General features: G+C 30.9%; 2 protein-coding genes across 3 annotated transcripts; both read right to left on the bottom strand.

Moving 5' to 3' along the window:
• Positions 1-1831: 1831 nt before the first annotated feature.
• Positions 1832-21812, bottom strand: LOC134715803 (BOS complex subunit ncln-like). Of its 2 annotated transcripts, none has more exons than XM_063578250.1 (15): positions 21544-21812; positions 20186-20376; positions 18957-19104; positions 18410-18504; positions 17765-17848; positions 17179-17282; positions 16622-16710; positions 15807-15931; positions 15302-15492; positions 14704-14821; positions 6614-6777; positions 5538-5591; positions 4695-4773; positions 3997-4075; positions 1832-3241 (listed from the first exon to the last, which is right to left on the bottom strand). In XM_063578250.1, exons 1-14 carry the CDS (start codon positions 21707-21709, stop codon positions 4010-4012), a joined length of 1674 nt encoding a protein of 557 aa, XP_063434320.1. In that variant the 5' UTR covers positions 21710-21812; the 3' UTR covers positions 1832-3241; positions 3997-4009. The 2 variants fall into 2 exon arrangements, with proteins under 2 accessions (XP_063434320.1, XP_063434321.1); XM_063578251.1 differs by having other exon boundaries at positions 4000-4075.
• Positions 9014-11089, bottom strand: LOC134714348 (uncharacterized). Its single transcript, XM_063575588.1, has one exon. The coding sequence runs from the start codon at positions 11087-11089 to the stop codon at positions 9014-9016; it is 2076 nt and encodes a 691-aa protein (XP_063431658.1).
• Positions 21813-23264: the final 1452 nt, after the last annotated feature.

Genomic DNA, 23264 nt, shown 5'->3' with positions numbered 1-23264 from the left:
ATAGGTTTTTAGGATAATAATAAAATACAGAAATAAATTATTTAACAAAAATTAATTTATGTATCTTTTAAAACAAAAAAGTTATGGCTTTCTTTTGAAAGAGAAAATTCGGCCAGAAATCCGAATTTTGAGCATATATGCAATTTTTCGATCTCATTTAACTCAAAAAGTAGCACATGAAGTAATATCTTTTATTACATATTTTATTTAATCAGGCAAAAAATAGCCTATATGGAAATTTTCATCAAACTGTAAATACAGGATCAAAACTGTATCGTATGCCCTTTTTTAAGCAACATGTCAATCTTTAAATACGTAGTCCCTAGTCTAAATATTCTTGAAGGCAAGACAACACATTGACCGAATAAAAATAGCAATCTACATAACACTTCAGACAATACCTCATAGTCTTTTTCTTCTTCTTCTTCTTTCATATACTGCCCACATTCAACTTTCTGAATATACTGGCAAATTGGTTCTGCATTTTAAAAAACAGGATAAACAAATGTTCAACTTTATTTTTTAAGGTTGGTCATTTGAGATAAGAATGACTGTGCTCTGGCGATCTCCAAGGGAAGCTTGTTCCAGTCTTTGGTTACCCAATTCATTAATCATGTCCCTGACACTTGATCTCTTTCTGTGGCGCTTGGTGACATATAGCACAGCCCTCCTTTGAACTTTTTCGATTTGATCAATATGTTTCTGATGATACTGTTATGGCCTTACTAGAGTTTTGTAAGCTTGCTCTTTGATGCTTTAAGAGCCGATTTGTAGATTTCTGTGTAGGAAACAAGGCTTCTGCTGGCTTTGCTGGTAATGTTGTTGATATGTTCTCTAGTTATTGTGTGATGATGCAGTACTTATTGATGTTTGCTGTTTTAGTATGTGGTGTAATGCACCAATACAACAAATAAAAGATTGAACTTGGTGTACCGACAGGGTGACAGACCTTGTTCAACTAGTGATATTTCTCCTGTTTCAAGTCAAAAGCTGATGTTCAGTAGATTTCAGGGATCTTCACAAACGTTGAAAAGACTTGTAGAACTGTGGCAAATTGAGCATACTGTAACAAAAGCAGTCGGCGATGACTACAACTTTATGTTAAGAATATCTTTGTTCAGTAGCTATCTGAATGGCCTTCTTGAATGATGCTCCCTAATCATATTTAAAAATGTGGAAATTGAAGTCATCTCTTTTGTTATATAGTTCTCAACAGATAATCACTTATGTAAAACAAAATTTGAGAGAAAATAGATAGAACAAAAATGTGTCTATTAATCATAGATGTCCCCAAACATATATGGACAGGAGTAATATCAATTATTTCCGAAGGAATGGGTTTCCATGAAAATTGTCTGTGAATCAAACATAAGGCTATTTTTAGCCCACCTGGCCCAAAGGTTTTGCACCAACAAACTAGTTTAACCCTGCAGCATTTTGTATGTGCCACACCTGGTCCAAAGTCCAAAACCTGTAATTCAGTGATTGTTGTTTGTTGCGGTTATATATTGGTTTTTGGTTCATTATTTGTACATAAATAAGGCTGTTAGTTTTCTCTTTTGAATTGTTTTACATTCGTCATTTCTGGGCCTTTGCTGTATGGGGCTTTGCACATTGTCGAAGGCCATACAGTGACCTATAGTTGTTAAATCCTGTGTCATTTGGTCTCTTGAGAAGAGTTGTCTCATTGGCAATCATACCACATCTTCTTTTTATATCAGATAAGATTACATATTTATCCCAAGTTAACCAGCTAGAGTGCATAATTGATTCCAAGTGACGGTAACAGCTCACACCTTTTGAAAAAAACTTTGAATATAAAAGAAAGAAATAACATTCAGTATTTTATTCACAAAAATGATTGTATAAATAAATGTTTATATTAAGTACAAAATCTGGTTATCTTTAGGTTTTATAACAAATATTTGTTCTAGTGCAACTTCATGTAAAAGATAAAAACTGAATCAATACCAAATTTTAAGGATTCTAAATAAATCTTAGTTGTGTTTAATTCTGTAAATCTGAGACCCCATATTGATGTATTTTTCTCAGATTATAGCATCAAAAACACTGATATTTGTCTGCTATCAATTTGATGCTTAAAAAAATCAAATTGTTTTACTTTTAAACTTTCATTTCTACCAATTACGTCATGTATGAGTTTAGACGTCCATTAATTATAAATTTAAAGTCATGAAAACCTTTACATGATTTTTCCCCCACAACTTCCTCAGCTTTCTTCAAGGGTCCTTGATAATAAACAACTCTTTCAGAAAAATTATTTAGCAAAAGTTTAAGATAAATATTTTGGTGTTTTTTTTTTAACAATGCTGTCTTTGGAAATCTTATGCTTGCATTCAAAAGAATAAACAATGACCCAGTTTTCATCTTTTTACTTTCAAAACAAACACATTCCCTATTACACAGGAAGATGAGCTTAAAACAGAAATTGTAACTTAACATGAAAAATGACATTTTGACTTTTAACTATTATCAACAGTCCAGTATATCTGGTATCAGACTCGACTTTCTTAAATTTACCTTTTGAAAATCAAGAAATACATTTTAAAAACATAAAATACTTGTGAAACTTTCATCCTGTTTTATTTATTTTTCTCAAACTTTTTTCTTCTTTTGTTTAAAAATTTAAAATATATATAATCAATTTCTGTTTTAGAAGGGAAGAATTTCAACAATGATCTCTTTTGTATTAAAGAAAAATACCTTTCAAAAAAAATGTTATGCAATTAAAAAAATTGGTTAGTATGGTTATTGTATTATCATGTTTGTATCATGTATGTAAAACTTAAAGAAAATGGATTTCATTCTGTATTAATAAAACATATATATAGTAATGGTACCATACTTATTTGACAGAATATTCTACAAATTTTTAAAAAAATATGCTTCTTTAGATGTTTTCTCATATTTTGAAAACTTAATTTTGCAACATAACATAGACATTGTTCTTTAAAATGCCAACTGTAGTATGCAACTTAAACTACAAAAAAAATCAGTCAAAAAAATTTGTAAGACACACATTCCTTCCTGATATATAAACTATAAATACACAGATTTAACATTTTTACAACAAAATGCACCAAGACCATAGAAATTTGTTCAGTTATTGCATAATATTCACAAAACATGAGCTTCTTTTGGAACAAACAACAATTCTTTGGAATTCACAACATATTCTTGTGTTGTTAATGTAGTATTCTGTACAGGTTTTTCAACATAACTACAAAAGTAAATACAAAATGTTATTCATATATTCATGTAACCTTTCAATATAAAAGGTATTAGAATACCACGATACCAGCGATTTTAATTAAATTAACTGACAACAATACGCATCCATAAAAAATTCTGACTGTATATATTACCTTTAAGCCTCATCTATTCCTGAATTCAAGATGGGGAAAAAATTTGCAGAAACCACCAAAACTGCTGTTTTTATTTTAGATAAATTGCCACTATATGTCTTACACAAAGATGTTGATTCAAGTCAAATATCATTTCGGGGTGAAGCAAATTATCTAATTTACAATTTCAAAATATGTACACATTACAACTGCTTTTTCTCTAATATGTCAAAAATAATAAATGTATGGAATTACATTATATTAGAGTGGTTAAAACTCTCTTTATAACAAACTTAATGTTTAAACCTTCCAGCATGCCATTTCCAGTCGAGGTTATGTAAAGAAAATGGACAATAGAACCACAACTAATAATATTCACCAAAGTATTGATGCTAACTATAAGAAAGGTTTAAACATGTCTACCACACATTTCACACCACCTAGATTTAATCTTAGTTTAAATTCAATTGAGTTGTAGACTGTTTACATTTAAATAAACCTGAAAATTTTAAAAGCTGAGTTTTCTATCCTTTATAAGAAAGAGTTGTGTCACCCAAGTGAATCTCACCAGGGTCAAATAAAAAGACATTTTTAACTAGTTCAGGAATGAATATGGTGAAATTCTACTTACAACAAGTCCTTTCTCATTGCACTTTGGTTTTTCTAGGAATTGAAAACTTCTGTAAGATGAGGTATACATAGCTGAAATTCTGAAAAAAAATTAATAATAATATATATATATATTTATGGTAGAATTCCAAGGGTGGTGGAAAAAAAAGATATGAGTATCACACTTAAATTGCCTGTGTCAACTACTGTATCAGCATATTGTCCATTGTTAATTTTCAGATAGAGCTATATCTTTATAGTGGTATGGTAAATTCAATTTCAAATTTCAGCCTGAAATTCACATACATTATATCGACATCAAACTGAGAATGCTTCATTGAAATAGATGTCATTCTCTTATTATAAACTTTTAAAAATTATATCAAATGTTTAAAACATTTACATACAATGAAAATTTAAAAAAATAAATGTTATCATCAAACTATGGACTTGTCTTAATGTCAACATCAAGTTGCAGTCTTTTGTAAATAAAATTTTATTTTGTCTTCATATTTCATCTGGTGGTAGGTATCCCAAAATTTAAAGGAATGTAATGTTACCCATTTTTAGCTCACTCTATAAAATCCAAATTTCATGCCATTTCACTACCGATACTTTACTCTTGGAGAACTGCTGTGAGTTCACAAGAAATTCATAAAAGCTCTGAGGAGTTTTTATAAAACAGAAACTGACAAAAACCACAACAAGTAAAATACATACCTGTACAACAAGATAAACCATTCCTAAGTAAGCTACAATTCCTGCTGCTAAGAAGAGATCAAATATTGCTGGTTTTACACTGAAATCAAAATAAAATGCCATTACTATGTATTTTACTAATCTGCTTGTTCTACATTGGCTAGAGGTATATAGAGGTTTGGGATCTCACAAAACATGTTGAACCCTGTTGCATTTTGTGCTATCCCAGGTCAGGAACCTCTGGCTTTTGTGAGTCTGCACAAATTTATTAAGGGGCCAGCTGAGGACCACCTCATGGTACTGAATTTTCTCAATTCGTTGACAACCCATTGGCAGCCTTTGATTGGGTTGTTGACTCTTTGACATTTTCCCAATTCCATGTATATGGACAACCCCTCCCCCCCCCCCCCAAAAAAAAAGAAGAAGACCTAAGCTATATAAGCTGTGTGCCTTTTCTTATAAATGAAAATGATTGTTATAAAACTGATATTATTGGAGGCTATTTGCGACTGGACATAAAGCAATAAACACTGTAATTTTTTTTTTCATTCATTCATTTTAGCAACTGTTTATAAATTTGTTCTAGACATAGAAAGTTCAATCATATCAAGAATATAACCTTACTTTATCAAATAAGCCTCCTCAGAATATTTTTTTCATTGATAGCACTACAGAAAGAAAATAAAAGTACACCATTGGTTAGTAAAACCTTGATGAGGACTTTGTTAACCAATCATGTACCTTTTGAAAATATTACCTAGAATGCATTAAGATTCTGAAATAGCAAATTCTAAAGCTGTAAAGTTTGTTAGAGCCAGTCATTAAATGTATATCTATTAAAAATAAAATCTAATACAAACTTACTTGTAGGCACTCATTACATACTGAGATCCATCATAAAATATAAACTCTGGGTCCCTGTAAAACACAATTATTATATGATCAGATTCATGTGGGATTAAAATAACATAATAGTAGTCATAATACTTTTGAAATTTAAATTTGAAAAAAAAATGTTTGACTTCATGTTATAGGTTAAAAAAAAAAGATAAGTATAATTTTTTATGGTAATGGATTTTTCTTGTGGATAGAGTAATTCAAAGAAATGGTTCACCTTTCATGCCTTTGTTTCACTTTCAATGTTGACACCCATTTCCTTTTAATGGCTAATTCATGCATAACTAATCTATAGATTATGGGTTAAATTAAAGGTCACATCAATACGGATTAAATGAGGTTGATTTATTCAATTGCAAGTAAATAATTCACCTGGGATGTTTCGTTGCTCATTTAGACAAAATTGAACCAAACTGGCTGCTTAAAGTTTATTTTCATCATTACACTTTTATTTATCATTGAACCAAACAAAATCACATTCTATTTTTTTTTCCATATTACGTAGCTAGTGCCCCTTTAAGAGAGAATTTTCATGCAATGAAAAATCATTCTTTTTAAGTATATAATATCAAAATTTAATAAAGAGACATTAATTTTATTTTCCTTTTTGTTGGTTCTGTATGAATAAAACAACTTTTATTCAGATTAAAAAAAATATATTCAGATTGAAACAATTTCTATTCAGAGGAAGCAATGTCAATTATTAGTAAGAGTAACACAGATGGAATAAAGATATCTTTTCATACACCTGTCTATATGAAATCATAAGTTGGTACAACAGTATGAATACATTTTTTAATCATTTAGCTTTATAAAATCTATGGAAAAGTATATTATTGTCAAGTCAAACATTTCAACAAATTTTCTAAAACAATCTGATAGTGACAAAAAAATCATGCAACATGAATTTTGATTTTGAGTTTTAAAATAGTTAAGGTAATAAAGACCATAAAATTATTTCAACAAAATGCATATTTCTATCAAAATCAAATGCGACAATGCTTTAAAATATGTCCCAAGATCCTAAATTCTTAAAGTAATACCTTTTATCTGCTTTCAAAGTAGATCTTTTAACATCCTTGAGATATCTGTTCATGGTTTCTTCTAATGTGCTCAACAAATGATGATCTTTATGTAGTAACTGTGTGGCTCTTGATTTTGCTGTGAGCTGAGTTAACCATGCAGACACCAAGTCTTTCTGTACCTCCTTCCAATAAAATATGGCTGTATTATTAGTATGTGAATAGTTATCGAATAAACAGTTTTTCTTTTTAGTTTATTGTTTATGGCAGTATCAAAGAAGACTGGAAACTGTTCAGTAAATTGTGGTAATGAATTGAAAACCACTAGTCAGTCAACTAAATGTTGCTGTGACCTTGGTTTTTAAACTTGTTACCTCAAAATCAATACTCCTATTCACTCAAAGGCACTTTATTTTCCTTTATTGTCTGGACAAGCAATATTTCCTAAAATTTCTCTCTTTATAGATGACTTTACCTTTGACCTTCTGACTTAAAAATCAAAAGGAGTCCTGACTTTTAAATTGTGAATTTTTAAGCAAGATTTGGTGGAGCTTAGACATTTTGGTACAAAACCTATAATCTAGAAACCCAAAATTTAGCCCAACTTCAGTTTACAAAATGATGTTGTGAACTGGATAATATTTAGTAGTGTTGGATAATCAGTTGAAATTACCAACCGATTATCTATTACAATCGGTTGTCAGCAACCAACCGACTATCGGTTATAATCGCATCATAATACCTTGCCCTTTTTTAAATGAAATCATGCATTTAGTCTTATTGTACATGTCTAAATTATAAATGTGTATATATTCCATATCATTGAAGAGTTTATATATTCATTTTTGATCTTTTGTTTCTTTTTCATATTCTGGCGTACTTAATTATAGATTACATAATTATCTATTTAGCAGTTAAAACAATGAATTAAAAAGAATCAAGATTCATATTGAACATATTTAATCTCATAATTACAACATTAATTACCAACAGTGACACCAACATTTCTAAATTTCAATGGTGTAACTCACAAAACAATTTCAATAACATAGCTGTATTAACATTTGAATGCTTCTAATCAAGAAAAAATATATAAAGTGCTAACTTTAAGAAAGGAGTAGGGGCTTTAAGGGTCAAAATCGGCCCCACTTCAAAAGTAGACAATTTTTTTCTCAAAATATCCTATAGGTGTCTGCTTTCCAAAAATATATATATTTTGTATATATTACTTGAAATCACTGTGTATGACGTCATCAAAGTGAACCCCTTTATTAATCCCAAAAACGAATTTTTAATCAATTTTGAAACTAGTGTTGTTATTATTGCACGTATTTGAGTTAAAAATTCAAAACAAAGATACCTTATTATATACAAAACACACAAAAAGACGTTATAAGAATAAATAGTTAGATACTTTCTCTTTTGTGGTCTCGATTATTTGTATTTACCATAGCATATGTTACCATGGTTTCAAAAATATGATGATACATAATCTTACCCTTTTTTTACCGTGTGTGGAAATTTTGTTTCATCTTAAAAAATCAAAAGTCTTTTTTTAATTGTTGTTTCTGAAATAGCAGACAGTTTGATCGATGCTTCTTGAAAATGACATTAGTTCATGTATATTTAACCACAAATTAACCAATGGTCTTGAAACGTTAAGAATTTGTAGAATATGTTTATATTATTTCATCTAGTATATCTGTATTTTTTTCTGTGTGTCCGGCTGTGTGTATGCATATGTCATTTTGAACAAGAACAACTGCAAATAGTTTAATTAGAAACTGTTCAACAGAGTTAAAACACAGCATTTTGTATTTCCACAGTAACCGCTACCTATCAACAACATCAATATGTTAAAATTGTAATTTGAAGGAGCGAAAATGCCTCAAATGCCCACCACAATTACTGATGGTTGCTGTAACTTATGTTTGTTGTGGTGAAAAGAACGTCTGTGTAAACCACTATTTAACAAGTACTATTTATTTATTCAATAGAACTTTTTATGGAATGAAACCCTTTAAAAGTGATTAAATTCTAAGTTATGTAAATGAACAGATGGTTTTCAGTAATACAGACATACTACATATATATACATTATTTTTTTAAATATGAATATAACATTAAAAACTTTAATTACAATACCAAGATGTTAAAAAAAAGCGGGACAATAGATACCAAATGAACAGTCAAACTCAAAGACGAATAAAATGCACTAGTATAAGGTCCAATTCAACATATTTATTGAAGATTTCTTCTATGTAAGATATCATACTCTTGAAATCGTGAAAGGGGTTGAACATGTGTTACCTTTTTGTTGTCATATCTCTCAACAAAGAAAGATTTAATATAATAGATTGCTAACATCATGATATAAAAATATTTTAGCACATAACATAAAAGTTGACATGAGCTACACAATCATTCTTCAACGCAGTCACTTTCATCACTTTCATCAATAATTTCGGGTTCTGGCATATTACGTGCATCTATGAGATATTTTGTCCAATCGTCACCAGAACAATAGGGTATGTCCAAACAGCGAGCATACCCTAAATACCAGATAACTGCCGAAACGTGTGTACACATACCAACTACTCTTGCTCCAGCACGACATTTACAGAACCAGCCAAGAACAGTCACTTCATCGTATTGAATCCATAACAAATGAGCTTTAGATGAAACATGTCTACTTTGGATTTTTGCACATATCAAATTGTTTTCCTGTTTATGTACTAGTACCTCAAAGTCACTGTTTTCAGTAACATGTTCAGCTACGTATGATTTAGCCAATTTTATCTGGTAAACGCCTAAGGTAAGGTTTCTGAGATCTTCTTCAGTAATAGAAGGAAATTCAATAGACGCAGCATCAATCTTACACCAAGTAGTAGAATTAGATCTAATGCGGTCAAGATTTTCCGACTCAATTTTTTCTTTAAGGAGATTATTTTGCTTAGAAAGATAAATCATTTTACATCCAAGTAGTTGGTCTTCCTCTGGATCACCAGAACTAAGTGGTTTGAAATACTTGTTGCATATTGAGCATACAATACGTAGGTAATCTCCAATATACGGTATTTGTGAGTTAGGCATCACATGGTTGAAGAACACCCATGTCTTAATTCTGCCATTTGCGGATTCAACTACCCAGCGAATCTTTGTTATTAATCTTGAAGTATTGCTTTCTTCTGTGGTAAACTGTGCCTGGCCTTTCTTTAAGAACGAAGGCATTTCTGTTTGTATTCCTAATTCCTCAAGCAGATCAATTGAGTCCCGAAATCCACGGTCAACAATGAAAACATCATCTTTCTGCAACCAACTTTTAATCTGCTCATTGTCTGAGGCAATTATATGCTTAAGTATATTGGCGTCATTATTTTTACTATCTGCCAAGTATGGACCCATAACGCTGACAAAATAACCTGTAGTGGTTACGAAAACCATGGGTTTGACAAGAGGCCGATGCTTATGCATGCTAAATGTACGGCGTTGAAACTGAAATTGACCGCTTTTCTGGATATATATGTATGTTCCGTCAATTACAAGAATTGCAGGATTGAATTCATTGCCAAATAATGTCTGGGCAAGAGGTCTAGTATGGTTTTCAATTAAGTTCTCTCTAGAAATATGGTTGAATCCTAAGTGCTTTGGTACGAATGTCTGCATAAGATTTTTTCTGACTGTTGTAACTGCTCGGCGGATCGAATCTTTTCCTACGTTAAAAATAGTTGCCATAAGTTTGTTGGACATACCTGACCGCATTTTTGTCAAAAAAATGCCTAAGCATGTCCTTGAACTACGCACCTTCGTATCTCTAATTGAGACGAGATGTGATGCTAAATCACTGAATGATGTTTTATCAATGCCTGTTAAACTGATATACTCTGCATCACTTAATGTGGAGTCTTTATCAAAATTCAATCTTTTGTCTTCATTTTTTAGGAGTAGCATTCTTATTTTTTGAAGAAGGTCCAAAATATCACTTCGGTTAAAATCTGTTGTTTTTCTTAAGTCAGATAAACATTCAATGGCTTGTTCACTGAAATTCTCATCAGAAATATGACCAGGGCAACATCTCGCTCCTGCAGGTATTATAATATTATTTTGTACAAATGTAGTTAGCCTTGTTGAGGAAGAAACAACAATTAGTTTAGGACCTCGTTTCCTGCAAACGAAGCAGGTTGAGTGGCTTCCACCTATTGAAGACAGCGACAACGTTATAGTTTTAGGCGAAACAAGTGTCTGTTGTGATGTGCTTGCTGCTGGTAGTACCTGTTTGTCTGGTTTAGCATTGGTAATTGACTTGTCATCATATTGTCTGTAATAATTACGTCTACATGCTCCACATATAACATCACAACTATCAACATTAAGGAAAAAATATTTGTACAAGTATTTGCGTAGTCCTTTATTACTTTCTCCACCAAGAAACCGTCTATCATGATTTTTTGTCCTCTTAGTACAGAGAACACACGTAAATCGTGCTACTTGAGACATATCCTGAAAGATGAAATAGAATATTATTGGTATTAACAAAGAAATTCAATTTCAATTACAAGTAAATCATTAATATTTTTTTCTATTTTGAAACTGTGCGTGTACTGTTTTAAATTCAGCTAAAAATTAAACCCGTTCAAATATGAAGAAATCATGGAGTAGACAGCAAACTAACAACACACTACAACTAAAAGAGACAATGAATTACAAATTGTTACATTTGAATAACAAAAGAAAAAGTGAATGTTAGTATTCGTATTTAATCATATCTATTCTATTTTATTTTATATTTTATTCTGTGATTTATCTGCTTCAACTACTCGTAGAGCTCAAATCTGTTTTTTTTTTTAATAGAGAATGCGATTTGAAAAAAATAAAACGAAAAGAGAACCATAAACAGTTATAATTATTTATATACTAGTAGACGTATGCGAATCGCTGTAAATTGTCATATCCTTTGAGATGCACCATTGTATGTGCAACTAGTATGCTCTGATGTACACTGTTTAAAGCATGCACAAAGAATAGATGTGGTATAATGAATCTTCGTATTGCAGTATAATGATTACTTTAGATATAGGCGTATTATCACACATACCTTGTCTATTAATATTGGTAGATTAATATGTTTCTTCTATCTTCTTCATAAAAAAGAGTCTGAAACAGAATATAGTTTTTTTTTTATTGTAGTATACAAACAATCTCATTTAAAGAAGCTGTTAATTTTCGCTCTGATACCCGAGTATGACTCCATCGGATTTTATTACAGATAGTCTATAAAGAGTTCAATCAACAAAGTGAAAATAATTGAGTTCGTTAAAAAACATTATTTAATGTTGTCATGTAACATAAATCATACAACTCCGTTTCTTTTGAAAGAAAAAAACAAAAAAGAAAATATTTCGGTATGTGTGAGGTTCTATCTCAAACGGCATTCTCCAAACGCCACGATCTAACGATCGCAGCTATGAAAACTGACACAATGTAATACCGTAAATATTACTATTTAAAACTGGTGGAAATCTTTCGCGTTATAAGCTTGACGTCTGCAAGCGTAAACTTGTTTTTATTAATACTGTGTACACTACATGTCTGATTTCTTTTATAGACTTCTTTAGAATTATATTTGCTAAAACATTATATGATTTAACATTTATTGCAAAAACCTAGGTCTGTTACTACAAACACACAGAGACCGACGAGTTTTCTTTTTTTTTCCCCAGCCTGTTTTTCTTAGTACTTTATTTGCCCGTTTCTTTCGCTTTGATTTTGTAAAGATCGATATAAATACTTTTGAATGAAATTTCTCACTGGAAAGTAAAAAGAAATATAGCGTTGTGTTCATTTTGTTTTAAACTCATGTTCGCTTCATTGATCGATTCTAACTTCAATTCTTTAACTATTTCTAACATTTTTTTTTTTTTACATTTCTCATATTTACCTCCAATTAAGTCAAACAGCACCATATTCTTCATCTTTCTGCTTACAATAAACGTAATCATACCGATTATTCAGATTTGTTGCTACAGTATTTATGTCACCACTTTGCAGATCCGCATAATCATGATAATCATGATCGAACCACAAGTGCGGAAAGTTTAAACCGGAGTTCCGAAACCTCTAGACTTGAATGACTGTATTTTGTACCATTATAGATCTTAGTACAACGATCTACTACAAATTATTATCAAGATTGAGGCACTATAACCCAATAAGATAAGCAAAGTTATTTTTGGCAAAATTGGCTTTTTTTTTAACCCGGGCTTATCCGTTATCGCAGTCTACTATCTAGAAGTCACCGTACAAATTCGTTGTTTTTCAGTAAGATTTTTTTTACGTACTAAGTCTCAATAAATAATTTGAATACATTCTTAATGTTTCTAGACATGTTTTTATTGTTTGGTAATTAAAAGTTAAGAATATTCAAGAAATAGGAATGCACAAATCGGGTTTTGGTAGAAGAATCTCACTATAAAGCCACAATCCTAGGCTAGTATGGCACTGCTTGAAAATGAAAAAGTTAAAATAAAGTATCGCACCAAGCTTGCACCAAAAAGAATGTTTAGGGGATGTTTAAAAAGTATATGCTTAACAACATATTAATTTTTTTCTTTGGTGCAAGCATGGTGCGTTGGTCAAAATAGAGAAAGAACATAGTATTTTTGTTATTTTTTGTACATTTCTATAATTTGACGTCATTAACACCCACCATTATGACGTCATCAACATGTTTTTTTTTTATTACAACAACACTTCTCAACTCTATGAATCATGTTTTAGTAAATTATCGCAAAAAATCGGCAAAATATAACTTTTAATTTTTTTGAAAATCTGGGGCCATTTTAGGCTGTTATAGCCCCTACTCCTTTAAAATTAACAGAAAAAAATAAAACAATGCATTTGCACTATAATATATGCAGTAGACAAAGGGGATAAGGCAAATGTCTGTTAATTCGTGTAGAATGCTATTTTTCACTTTTGTTATCATTAATTTCTGTCCATTGTGTCATTCGTGCGTCTGAAGTTATAATTGCAAGAATGCGGAATTATTACGTAGTTGAACTGTATCCGATTCGTGATTCTTATTTTCATAAATGGCGGACGAATTTCGGAAAATTTACAAAAATAAACGAAGTTTGGCAAGCAATTTGGAAAGGAATATGACGTTTTTGATGCTACAAATGGATCAAACAATAATATCAGGCAATTTGAAACACGTTCTAATGAAGCAAAGACATTATTTTGTCTAAAATCTGAAATATTTGTACGCTCTCAAGGAACAAGTACCGGTATTTCATACAAAGTTATTAAGCTTAAATAACATTCCATCAATCTGCAAATATGTAAAGTCAATGCTTCTGTCACGTTAAGAAAGAAGGAAATTAGTTATGTCTTTAATTATAGGATGTTTGACATATTTATTGTCATCGACTGATATATTTTGTTTGACTGCGCATATAAAATGAGAACCGGAAACGGACTGGAAGTTAATAAGCTAAAAGTCCGGAAACTTTAACGACAATCGATTGAACAAAATCCCAATCGATTATCGACATCGCCAGTCCCAACCAACTGATTTCCGACTTATTCCCATCATCGGAACAACACTAATATTTAGTCATGTCAAAAATCGAAGTCTTCTTCATCAAATGGTCATTTATCTATTCCAGTAAGTTAAAACTAGGACATGTGGTTAAAAAGATACCCTGAAGCTCAACTATTGCTAAAATTTCTATCTAACAATAGCTGCTGCAACCTTCACCTTTGCACTAGTGATCAGAGTATTCTTCAACCCAAAGGGCATACAAAAAACAAATGTTACAAATATTGCTAATGACTCCAAAGCCTTTGTATGGAAATTGAAATGTTAAAGTCCAAAATATACACATCAAATAACACATCCTTCCCACTCTTTGACAACACTGCTAAGTATATGGGTATATGGTGATAAAAATATATAGAAGTATATTTATTACAATTATTTGTTACATATTTCCAAATAAGTAATATTCTACAATTTCCATGGTTTAGAAACTATATCTTAATAAATTTAATGTTGAACTTAAAATTATAAAAAAAGTACTTCTGTGGTCTTCAACTTAAATTTGACTCACCAATCCTTCTGAGAACAGACGAAGGTTTCCCTGACTAGTTAAGTTATATACATGTTTAGCTAATGCTTCTGCTAGGATCTGTATGTTTCTGGTTAATTTTGAAACTTCTACAGAATCTCTATAAAAAAAAATCATTTTTGTAAATGAAATTATGTTTATCAAATTTCAATTGACACCACAAGAAACAATATAATTGTACTTGAAAACTCAGAAAATCTGATTAAATTGAGATCATATTTCTGTTTTTCTATCAAATTTTTTGTTGATCATGCGGGTAAATTTATATAAACCATATTCCAGACTAAACCACGTTCATTGAAGTATGAATACAGACTTTGACAAACCACAATATCAAGTATCAACTAAAATACAACTCCATTAATTGGCAAAAGACAGATACCAACAAAATAATTGAATCCATAATGTATATTCTTAAAATTATGCTATGCTGTGTTATAAATTTCATAAACTTCCTTGCAGCTTACATGATTTCAATTAGAAATAATTCCTTCATGCTCTAAGTTCATATTAAAATGGGTAGGCATTATATTTGTAGATATTTTACATTAGTAAGTCTAGAGTAAAGAATCTTGTTTACCTTTTATCTAATATAGATGTTCTGTCTGGGTTTTTATGTGATTCCAGACTTGACATTGTGAAGGCAGGTAATCTTTTAATACTAAATCTCTCATGCTCCCAAGCTAACATGTCCTCAGCAAGGTTAATCTTCTTGTGGTTCATCTTGAATTTAACTTCTTCAAAGAACGACTTACTCACATCTTCTATGTTCTATAAATAAATATATTTCGTAAAATTGGTTATTTGACATCTTTTTATTTCTGTGGTAAATTTTGAACAGCATAATTGCAAATTCTCTTCAAAGAATAACTTAGAAAAGTCTTTTAAATTCTAAAATACTTCATGAATGACAAGAGTATACACCATTTAGCTTAACAAAAGCATGTAATTATTATATATTCTGCTGAATGTTCACAAATATATTGCATTTGAGGTGCAGTGTCCTGCATTTGCAGTGAAATGTATTCCAAGGCTAATTTCAATATGGTTTGGATATCTCTGACAATTATCTTCCAACACAGTACCTGCAGTAAAGTATGTCCTGCTGTTCCCTCTTTAGGTGGTTTTGATACATGTAAGAAGAGATTGTCTGACCTACCAAGGCTGTCCAAACACAAAACATAGGCTACATCTGTCAACAGACTTGATTCTGTAAAAGATCAAAATACAACTATTCACAATGTTTCTGTTGTTGTGAGATGATTTTTTGTTATTTTAAGAAACTATTTTTTAACCAATGTTTTATTCTTAAAATTTATGTTAATTGATATTTCTGAATGGCTTCATTTTCAAGAAAGATTAATTGCCTAAAGACAATTCAGAAAGCATACAATCCTCTATCCCAATTTTTCAATTATGTATAAAATGTTCATGTATCTTATATATCTCAAATCAAATTTTCCAATACATGACGTCTAACTATTAATACATGATTTTGTTGACTCAGAGTTCACAGTAAGATAAAACTGTTTTTGTTTCTGCAATTTTTTTTTGTATGTTAAGGTTTAATATCATTATTTTTTTGTTGTGTTGGTGGTGGCAGGGTGTATAACCTTTTAATATATATTTTTGTTGAATTTTATTTTAGGTTGTGTGGCATCTTGTAAATGCTTCCTTTCTTACTTGACATTTAATTTCACCCAATTACATACCTCTACATGTTAGCTACTAGGGGTTTCTTTATTGATCTAGAATGCAGGATCAGATTAAATAATTTCTAGATGGTTTTTTTCCCGATTGTAACCCAGTGCTATCCTGTTTTAATCTTTTATATAATATAGTGTAGATACTTGCTTCATTAGGATGAAATATTTGCTTTAATCTGAATCAATACACTTACCCTGATTTTCAATATTGTCTTCAATCCACCTCTTTGTTCCTTGGTAGTTAAATTTACCTCCACCAGACAGCAGGAAAATGAGGTTATATCTTGCACAAGTTAAAGAAAAAGTAATAAGTGTTTAACTATTCAATTCTGTTATTACGAAGATGTGATGCAGGGTCTTATAGGTACAGCAGTCTTAACAGCTATCCAATTTCATTTTAAATTCTTTATAAATTTTGCACTAGTTTTAAAGACTAAGTAATTTGTAAATATTTTATTTTAGCAAAATGGTTTGCTAAAATGCATGGAGTTTGGATATTTTACATGTTCTAGCCATGGCTGATTTTGAAATAGGACAAAAAGGATAATTTTCAATGAAACGAAAATAGAGAACAATATTTTATCTAAGGAAAGACATCATAAAGTTAATTCATACCCATGATTAAAATCATCTTTACACTAATTTATTTTTATTTGTGTAATTTTTTTTCAAACTTTTGTCTCAATCATAATTTGATTGATTGTTGGTTGATTACGCCACATTAGTATATAATAATTTGAAGCAAGGATACTTTGCATGAGTTCTGGAGTTTGTGTAAAGTTTAGAAAACAGTCTAGCCAACTCCAACAAAGCTATTACACCACTACCATTGGAGTCTGCACCAACTGACATACCCTAAAATAAAAATGTTTTGATTAACATTTAATAAAACAGAATATGTAAAAGTATATATTTATATGTGTGAAAATTGCACTTTAAAAAATTGTTTATGGTATAAATGACTATTAAATGTTACATAACTCATCCTACATTTTTTTAATGAGCCCTCTTGCTTAATAATTGTCCAAAATAGCATGTTGATAAAATTAAGAATACCTTGGGAAAGTTGCTAGAAAATTTGAACACTTGTATTGTGCATAAGAGTAATATGTATTTTCAAACCAGAATTATTTCTCATATCACTGATATACAATATTTTCCCAAAGACAGTTACTATCATACATTTTGAGAGTACTCTTAAATATGGTTCTTTCAATAGTGATTCTATATAACACCATTTTTGTTGCTTGCTCAAAATATGTTTTTTTTTATAGTATTTTTCAGTAAAATGAATTGATGCCTTTTATTAAATTCTTTTTATATTTTTATAAACTTACAGGAGCCACACCAAATGCGTCATAGTGAGCCACAATAGCTATTGTAGGTAACTGTTCTTCTATTCCAAACCCTGACAGATGGCCCTATAATTGAAATTATTGATATAAACATTATGAAATAGAAATATGCCATGTCTAAACTATAGTGCATATGTCTTTTCCTGACCCTTCTTTTTTTCCCTTGATAAAAATATTTTCTATTGTGTGCAGATATGACTAAAAGTTAACCCTATAAATCTTTCCATTAAAGAAATGAACAAATAGGCACAAAATGTGAGTAATAATCTGTCCAGTGCGTGTTTCAAAAATACACAGACTAGTTGACGTTACAAAATTATCAAACGCTATCATAAGGGTTGTTGCAGAAAAAGTGTGTGGGAAGGTTAGAAGGCAGTTTGTTTTAGAACTTGCCACACCAACAATTGAGACTGAGAATCATAATGCATCTTAGTGTGAAATCGCTATGGTACCCACTTACCCATGTATTAAAAATATATTTGATTTTGAGAAGTTTAATCTTTGTTGTTTTTCATTTTTACAAACAATTTTGTTGGTCTCTAATTAGATTTATGGGTTCAGATTTTCATTTTGGTATCTTCCAAACCTTTTATTTTCCATATTGACTATAAAAGCTTTATATTGTACCTGAATATTAGTTATCTGGAAATCTGGTAGACTTTTTGACTGAGGTCCACCTACTACCATCTGAAAACCATTAGCACTCGCCCCACTCATCAAGGCTAAAAAAAATCGAAATAATTATTCATTTAATATTCATCCAATACTGAATATGGATAAGGACGCCATTATTATACAAAGAAACAATTTCATAAATATTTAAACAAAGAAAATATTTTAAAACTTGTACAAAGAAACAATTTTAAATACTTATTTTTCAGTGCAAATTTCAGAGACAGAAATTCAAATTTCACTGAGAACTTTACAATCACTTTTGAAATAATGTGATTGTTTTTAATTTTAGGTCCATTTCTGATACTACTTTGATTATTGTAATACTTCCATAAACATTTAAAATGGTGTTCAAACAACAAAGTTACCTGAGCAATATTTCAGGTAAAAAGTTAATTAAAATCACATTATAGTCCAAAATGACAAAATCGCAATAACAAATTCAAACAATTATTTCTGAATTTACAGAACATGATACATAGTAGAACACTGAGGTTTTTACCTTCCAGAGCTGATGCTGCTTGGTCTCCAGTATTACCAAGCTGTATAGCATCATAAACCTGTAGTAACTCATCTGTTTCTTCAGCAAAGTAAACAGGAATACTAACGCTCCCTTCCTCTGCTAAATCTTTCTCTACTGTCTGTAAGTGCTAGAATTACAAATATCAACAAGAAATTGAGTAATGAATTTACACATAAAAGATCTCTGGATTATCTGGATAAAGTTTAAATCTATTTTAAGCATTTATTTGTGTACTTTAGTGTATTCATTTAGTTTTAGCATGATTGAATTCATAAAGCAATGGCCACATGTATTTACACAACCTGTGTTTTGTTGTGATGTATATCTAACCAACATAAATCCTTTTGAACAAATTAATTTAGGTTGAAGGGTGAGCAGTGTTTTTATTCTTCAGAATGTAAATGTGACGAAAACTGGTATAGTATCATAATTTTGAAACAGCCAACATTGACTTAACCCTTTCAATGATACCTGCCTCGACAGAATCTACTCTGTGATGATTGCTTCCCTATCTATTGTGACACAAGTGAGAAATTTTCATTTTTATATCAATAAAAAGGTGTCTTTGATTTATGTTTTTGTTTTATTCAATAGACAGTTTTTTTGTTCAAGTTAATTTTGTCATAAAAAAATCAAAATTTGCATATTTTCGGCATTGAAACATTAGAAATTTCTAAAATTCCAACTTTTTGACCTAAACGGTAATTTTCTATCCCTAAACAGCAAATTTTTTTTTTAGCAAGGTTGACCAAAATTCGTCACCAAATGATGTCCATTCCAAATGTTTAGTAAATAAAACAGCATTTTTGTCAAACAGCATTTTTGTCAAACAAGTATACTAGTCGATACTAGTCTGGCTTCAATTCTTCAAAAAAATTGTTCCCTCATATCAAATTGAAGTAAAATCCATAAATTTCATCTGATTTTGACAGTTTTCCACAAGAGGAAAGCTCCATGTTTACACTTTCATCCAGATATTCAACAAAAAAAGAACAATAGTGTTTGCCATGTTTTTCAGCGGGAAATATAAAAGAGGTATTTCAATCCAGGTAAACCAAGACTCATCATCAGCTGTCTGAAGTGTCAATCGTGGTCTGAAAAGGTTAAACAAACAGAAACACTTCTCATTTCTCCTACTTTGCCATTTGAAGATCCTAATTAATATGTTTTTAGACTTTAGGTTAGTGGGTTAATTAAATGCTAGTTACCTGTCTGTCATCATCTGATAGTGATGTGAGATTTCTTGGCAGTATGATAAGTAATGCACCAGCATTTTCCTGAATCAAGTCACGATACTTGGCCATAGTGAACTCTTTCATTTTTGTAACAATGCATCTTCTTGTGATCATTTTAGCATCAATTGGTCTGGCTTCCATGTTTACCTGTGCTGCTTGACATCCTGCAAAATTAATAAAAGGGACATAACAATAGTTATAGATTAAAATTCATAACAGTACAACATTTTTTTCAAGCTCCCTATTAAAAGTTGTGTAACCCAACTTATTTTAAGGGGATGCTTAATTTTGCGATTTACCATTTCTAGTCCACTTCCCTGCTATTCAAATTCACAATTTTATAATTTACTTGATGTAGTTTAAAAAGGAAAGATCAAAGTTTTCCATACTTGCGACAATTTATATAATTATAGTTATTTTTCTACTCGTGAAGTCACAAAACATTGTTCTAAAAAGACGTATTTAGGTTTTTTTGCATTTAACCATAAATTTCTTTCCTCACAATGGAATGTTAAACGTAACAGTAAGATCTGATTGTTCAATGGCTAATTTTTGGTGATTAACCTCTGGTAAACCTGTGCAAAATAAATTCCCCAAAAAATGAGCCAACGCCTGATGAATCTGCAGTACAGTAGAGTCCATAAAGTGAATACCTCTGGTATGCAGGGTCCTTATGATAAAATACATAAAATGTAGAGACAACACTTTAGGGACTGCTGCAGTAATTTATTGATCGACATGTTTCTGTGCCTAGGGCACAGTCATCAGGATAAAACAAAACATAAAATCATGCCTGGTTGCTGCCTAATACTTAATGCCCCTTCTGATACAGCCGGGCATACATAAAATGGACGTCTAGTTTACAATTTCGAACCGTGGTGCTATGTATCAGTGTGAATGGTTGGATTAGGTTTCTATGTGAAAGAGAGTTTTTCCCCTTTTGCCAGTATGTTGACGTTGTATTTATGTTTGTGATGTCAAGCTTTGTCTGATTAAAATGTAGAAATGGAAGCAGATGTGTTTTTATGTGTCTGTATGTAATCGCCTCCATCCATGCTACCAGAGCTATTCCCCTAGTCTTTCAGGGACATTTCTGCTAAACATGAAGTACAAATCCCCCGTAGAAAGAGAAGACTTAACTGTATAATTTAAGCCAAGTACAAATGTATTTGCTGAAAGAAAATAAATGACATCCGTTACTTAACCTCAAAATATTTTATAATGACATTAGAGAATTTTCCTGATCGAACAATATAAAAAGAACGTCTGGCGCTTGATGGCAAACCCAAAGCACGCTTGGGGGTGCACATAATTTAAATGTATATGTTTACCATGATGCGAGCCATGAAGATCGTACTGCTGCATCCGAAACGCTGAGAACTCATGTGCTGTGTTTACGGGTGAAATCAATACAAGAATCGGGACAAAAAATAGGAAAGAGAGGGGGAAACTGTGCTTGAACATTTCTAACAACTCTCCCATCTCTTCTAGCACCATGATTGCTAGAGGTATTGGAATTATTTGCAAAACAAGTGAACAGAAAACCGGCGTCCCTTTTGCTGTCCAAACGTGATTCGTGAAATCGAGGCAATAAACTAAAGAGCTTAACCAAGGGAAGTAATCAAAAATAAGTTGCCCTCTTAAATAAAGCAACACGTGAACAATATAAGAGTGCACACGCTTAAATGTGTCGCCTTCTTTATTAATCATTGATATTATGTTGATTATCTTAAATATAAAGCTCTATTACAACTGTCACATAAACTTAACATTAACCAAGAAAATTAAACATTGAACAATGAACCATGGAAAATTAATGAGGTCAAGGTCAGATGAACCATGACAGACAGGCATTTACAGCTAACAATGCCTTCCATACTGAGACTACTACTGTGTTATAGTAGTCTCAGTTCCATACAACAAATATTGTTGACCTATTGCTAATAGTTTAAGAAAAACAGACCAAAACACAAAAAGTCATCTGAGCAAAAACTGTTAAAATGAGTTCAAGGTCACCAAATATTTTTTTTTAAGAAATGGATGCCTGTACCATATTTTAGTTGTTAATTTTCAAAAGTTTACTTAGTTTCTGTAAATTTTTCTTTTCTAGTGATTAAATCATATATTCATATTTACTGTGTTTTGTGTACATTTAGATATAATTATCTGTGTTGAAATTTTAAACAAATTTTATTGTCCAAAAAAAATGACCAACTTAGAACATCTTCTCCATAAGAGTTTCAATATGTTCAACATGTCAGATCATAACAAATACAATTGTTAAGTCACTAAAAAAAGTACCTTGTAAGATTTTCTCTGCTTTTTTTGCTAAAGGGACAATTTGGGTATAGTCATTTTAACTCCTCTATATATTTTGGAAAAATGACAAGGAAATGCAAAAAAATATTTAAAAAAAAACACATTCAGAGGAAATAACTTCAAAGTATGTGGATTTTCATGTAATTTGTACTGGCCATTTTAACAAAGTATCCAGACAGTTATCAATTTCTTTTTTATCATTTTGATTTGTAACTATATTAATTTTTCATAAAATTCATGTACAAATTTAACATTTTAACCTTTTTTATTGACACATTGAACTATATGGTCATAAACTACAAGGTATGTTCATTTTGTGTTTTTGTTAGATGTATTTGTATTTGTATCCACCTGATGATTAATTTTTGTTTCATTTGGTCTCTTGTGGAGAGTTGTCTCATTTGCAATCATACAACATCTTCTTTTTGATATGTGCATTTTTGGGCTTCAATCCATAAATTGGATGCACATTCAGAGACGATTTTTATAGAAAAGTTTAAAGTAGATGGACAACTTTATAAAGCTCAAGTGGCTCTTTGGAGCAGGTGAGCTAAAATTGAGCAGTTTGCTTTGGGTCATGTGATCTAAAAGTGAATAGACAGCATACCTGCCAACTGTCACTATTTGCGGGGGATTTCCCCCATGGAGGCTCCCAAATTGAAATTTTGAAAGACCAATTTTGTCCTCAATTTAAACAAAACAATTAATTTTACAATGACTTAAGGCTTATAAA

This window comes from Mytilus trossulus, chromosome 4 (assembly GCF_036588685.1).
Source record: "Mytilus trossulus isolate FHL-02 chromosome 4, PNRI_Mtr1.1.1.hap1, whole genome shotgun sequence".
Taxonomy (NCBI): Eukaryota; Metazoa; Mollusca; class Bivalvia; order Mytilida; family Mytilidae; genus Mytilus; species Mytilus trossulus.
The sequence above is the reverse complement of the archived record's forward strand: the minus strand, read 5'-3'. Positions and strand labels throughout refer to the sequence as shown.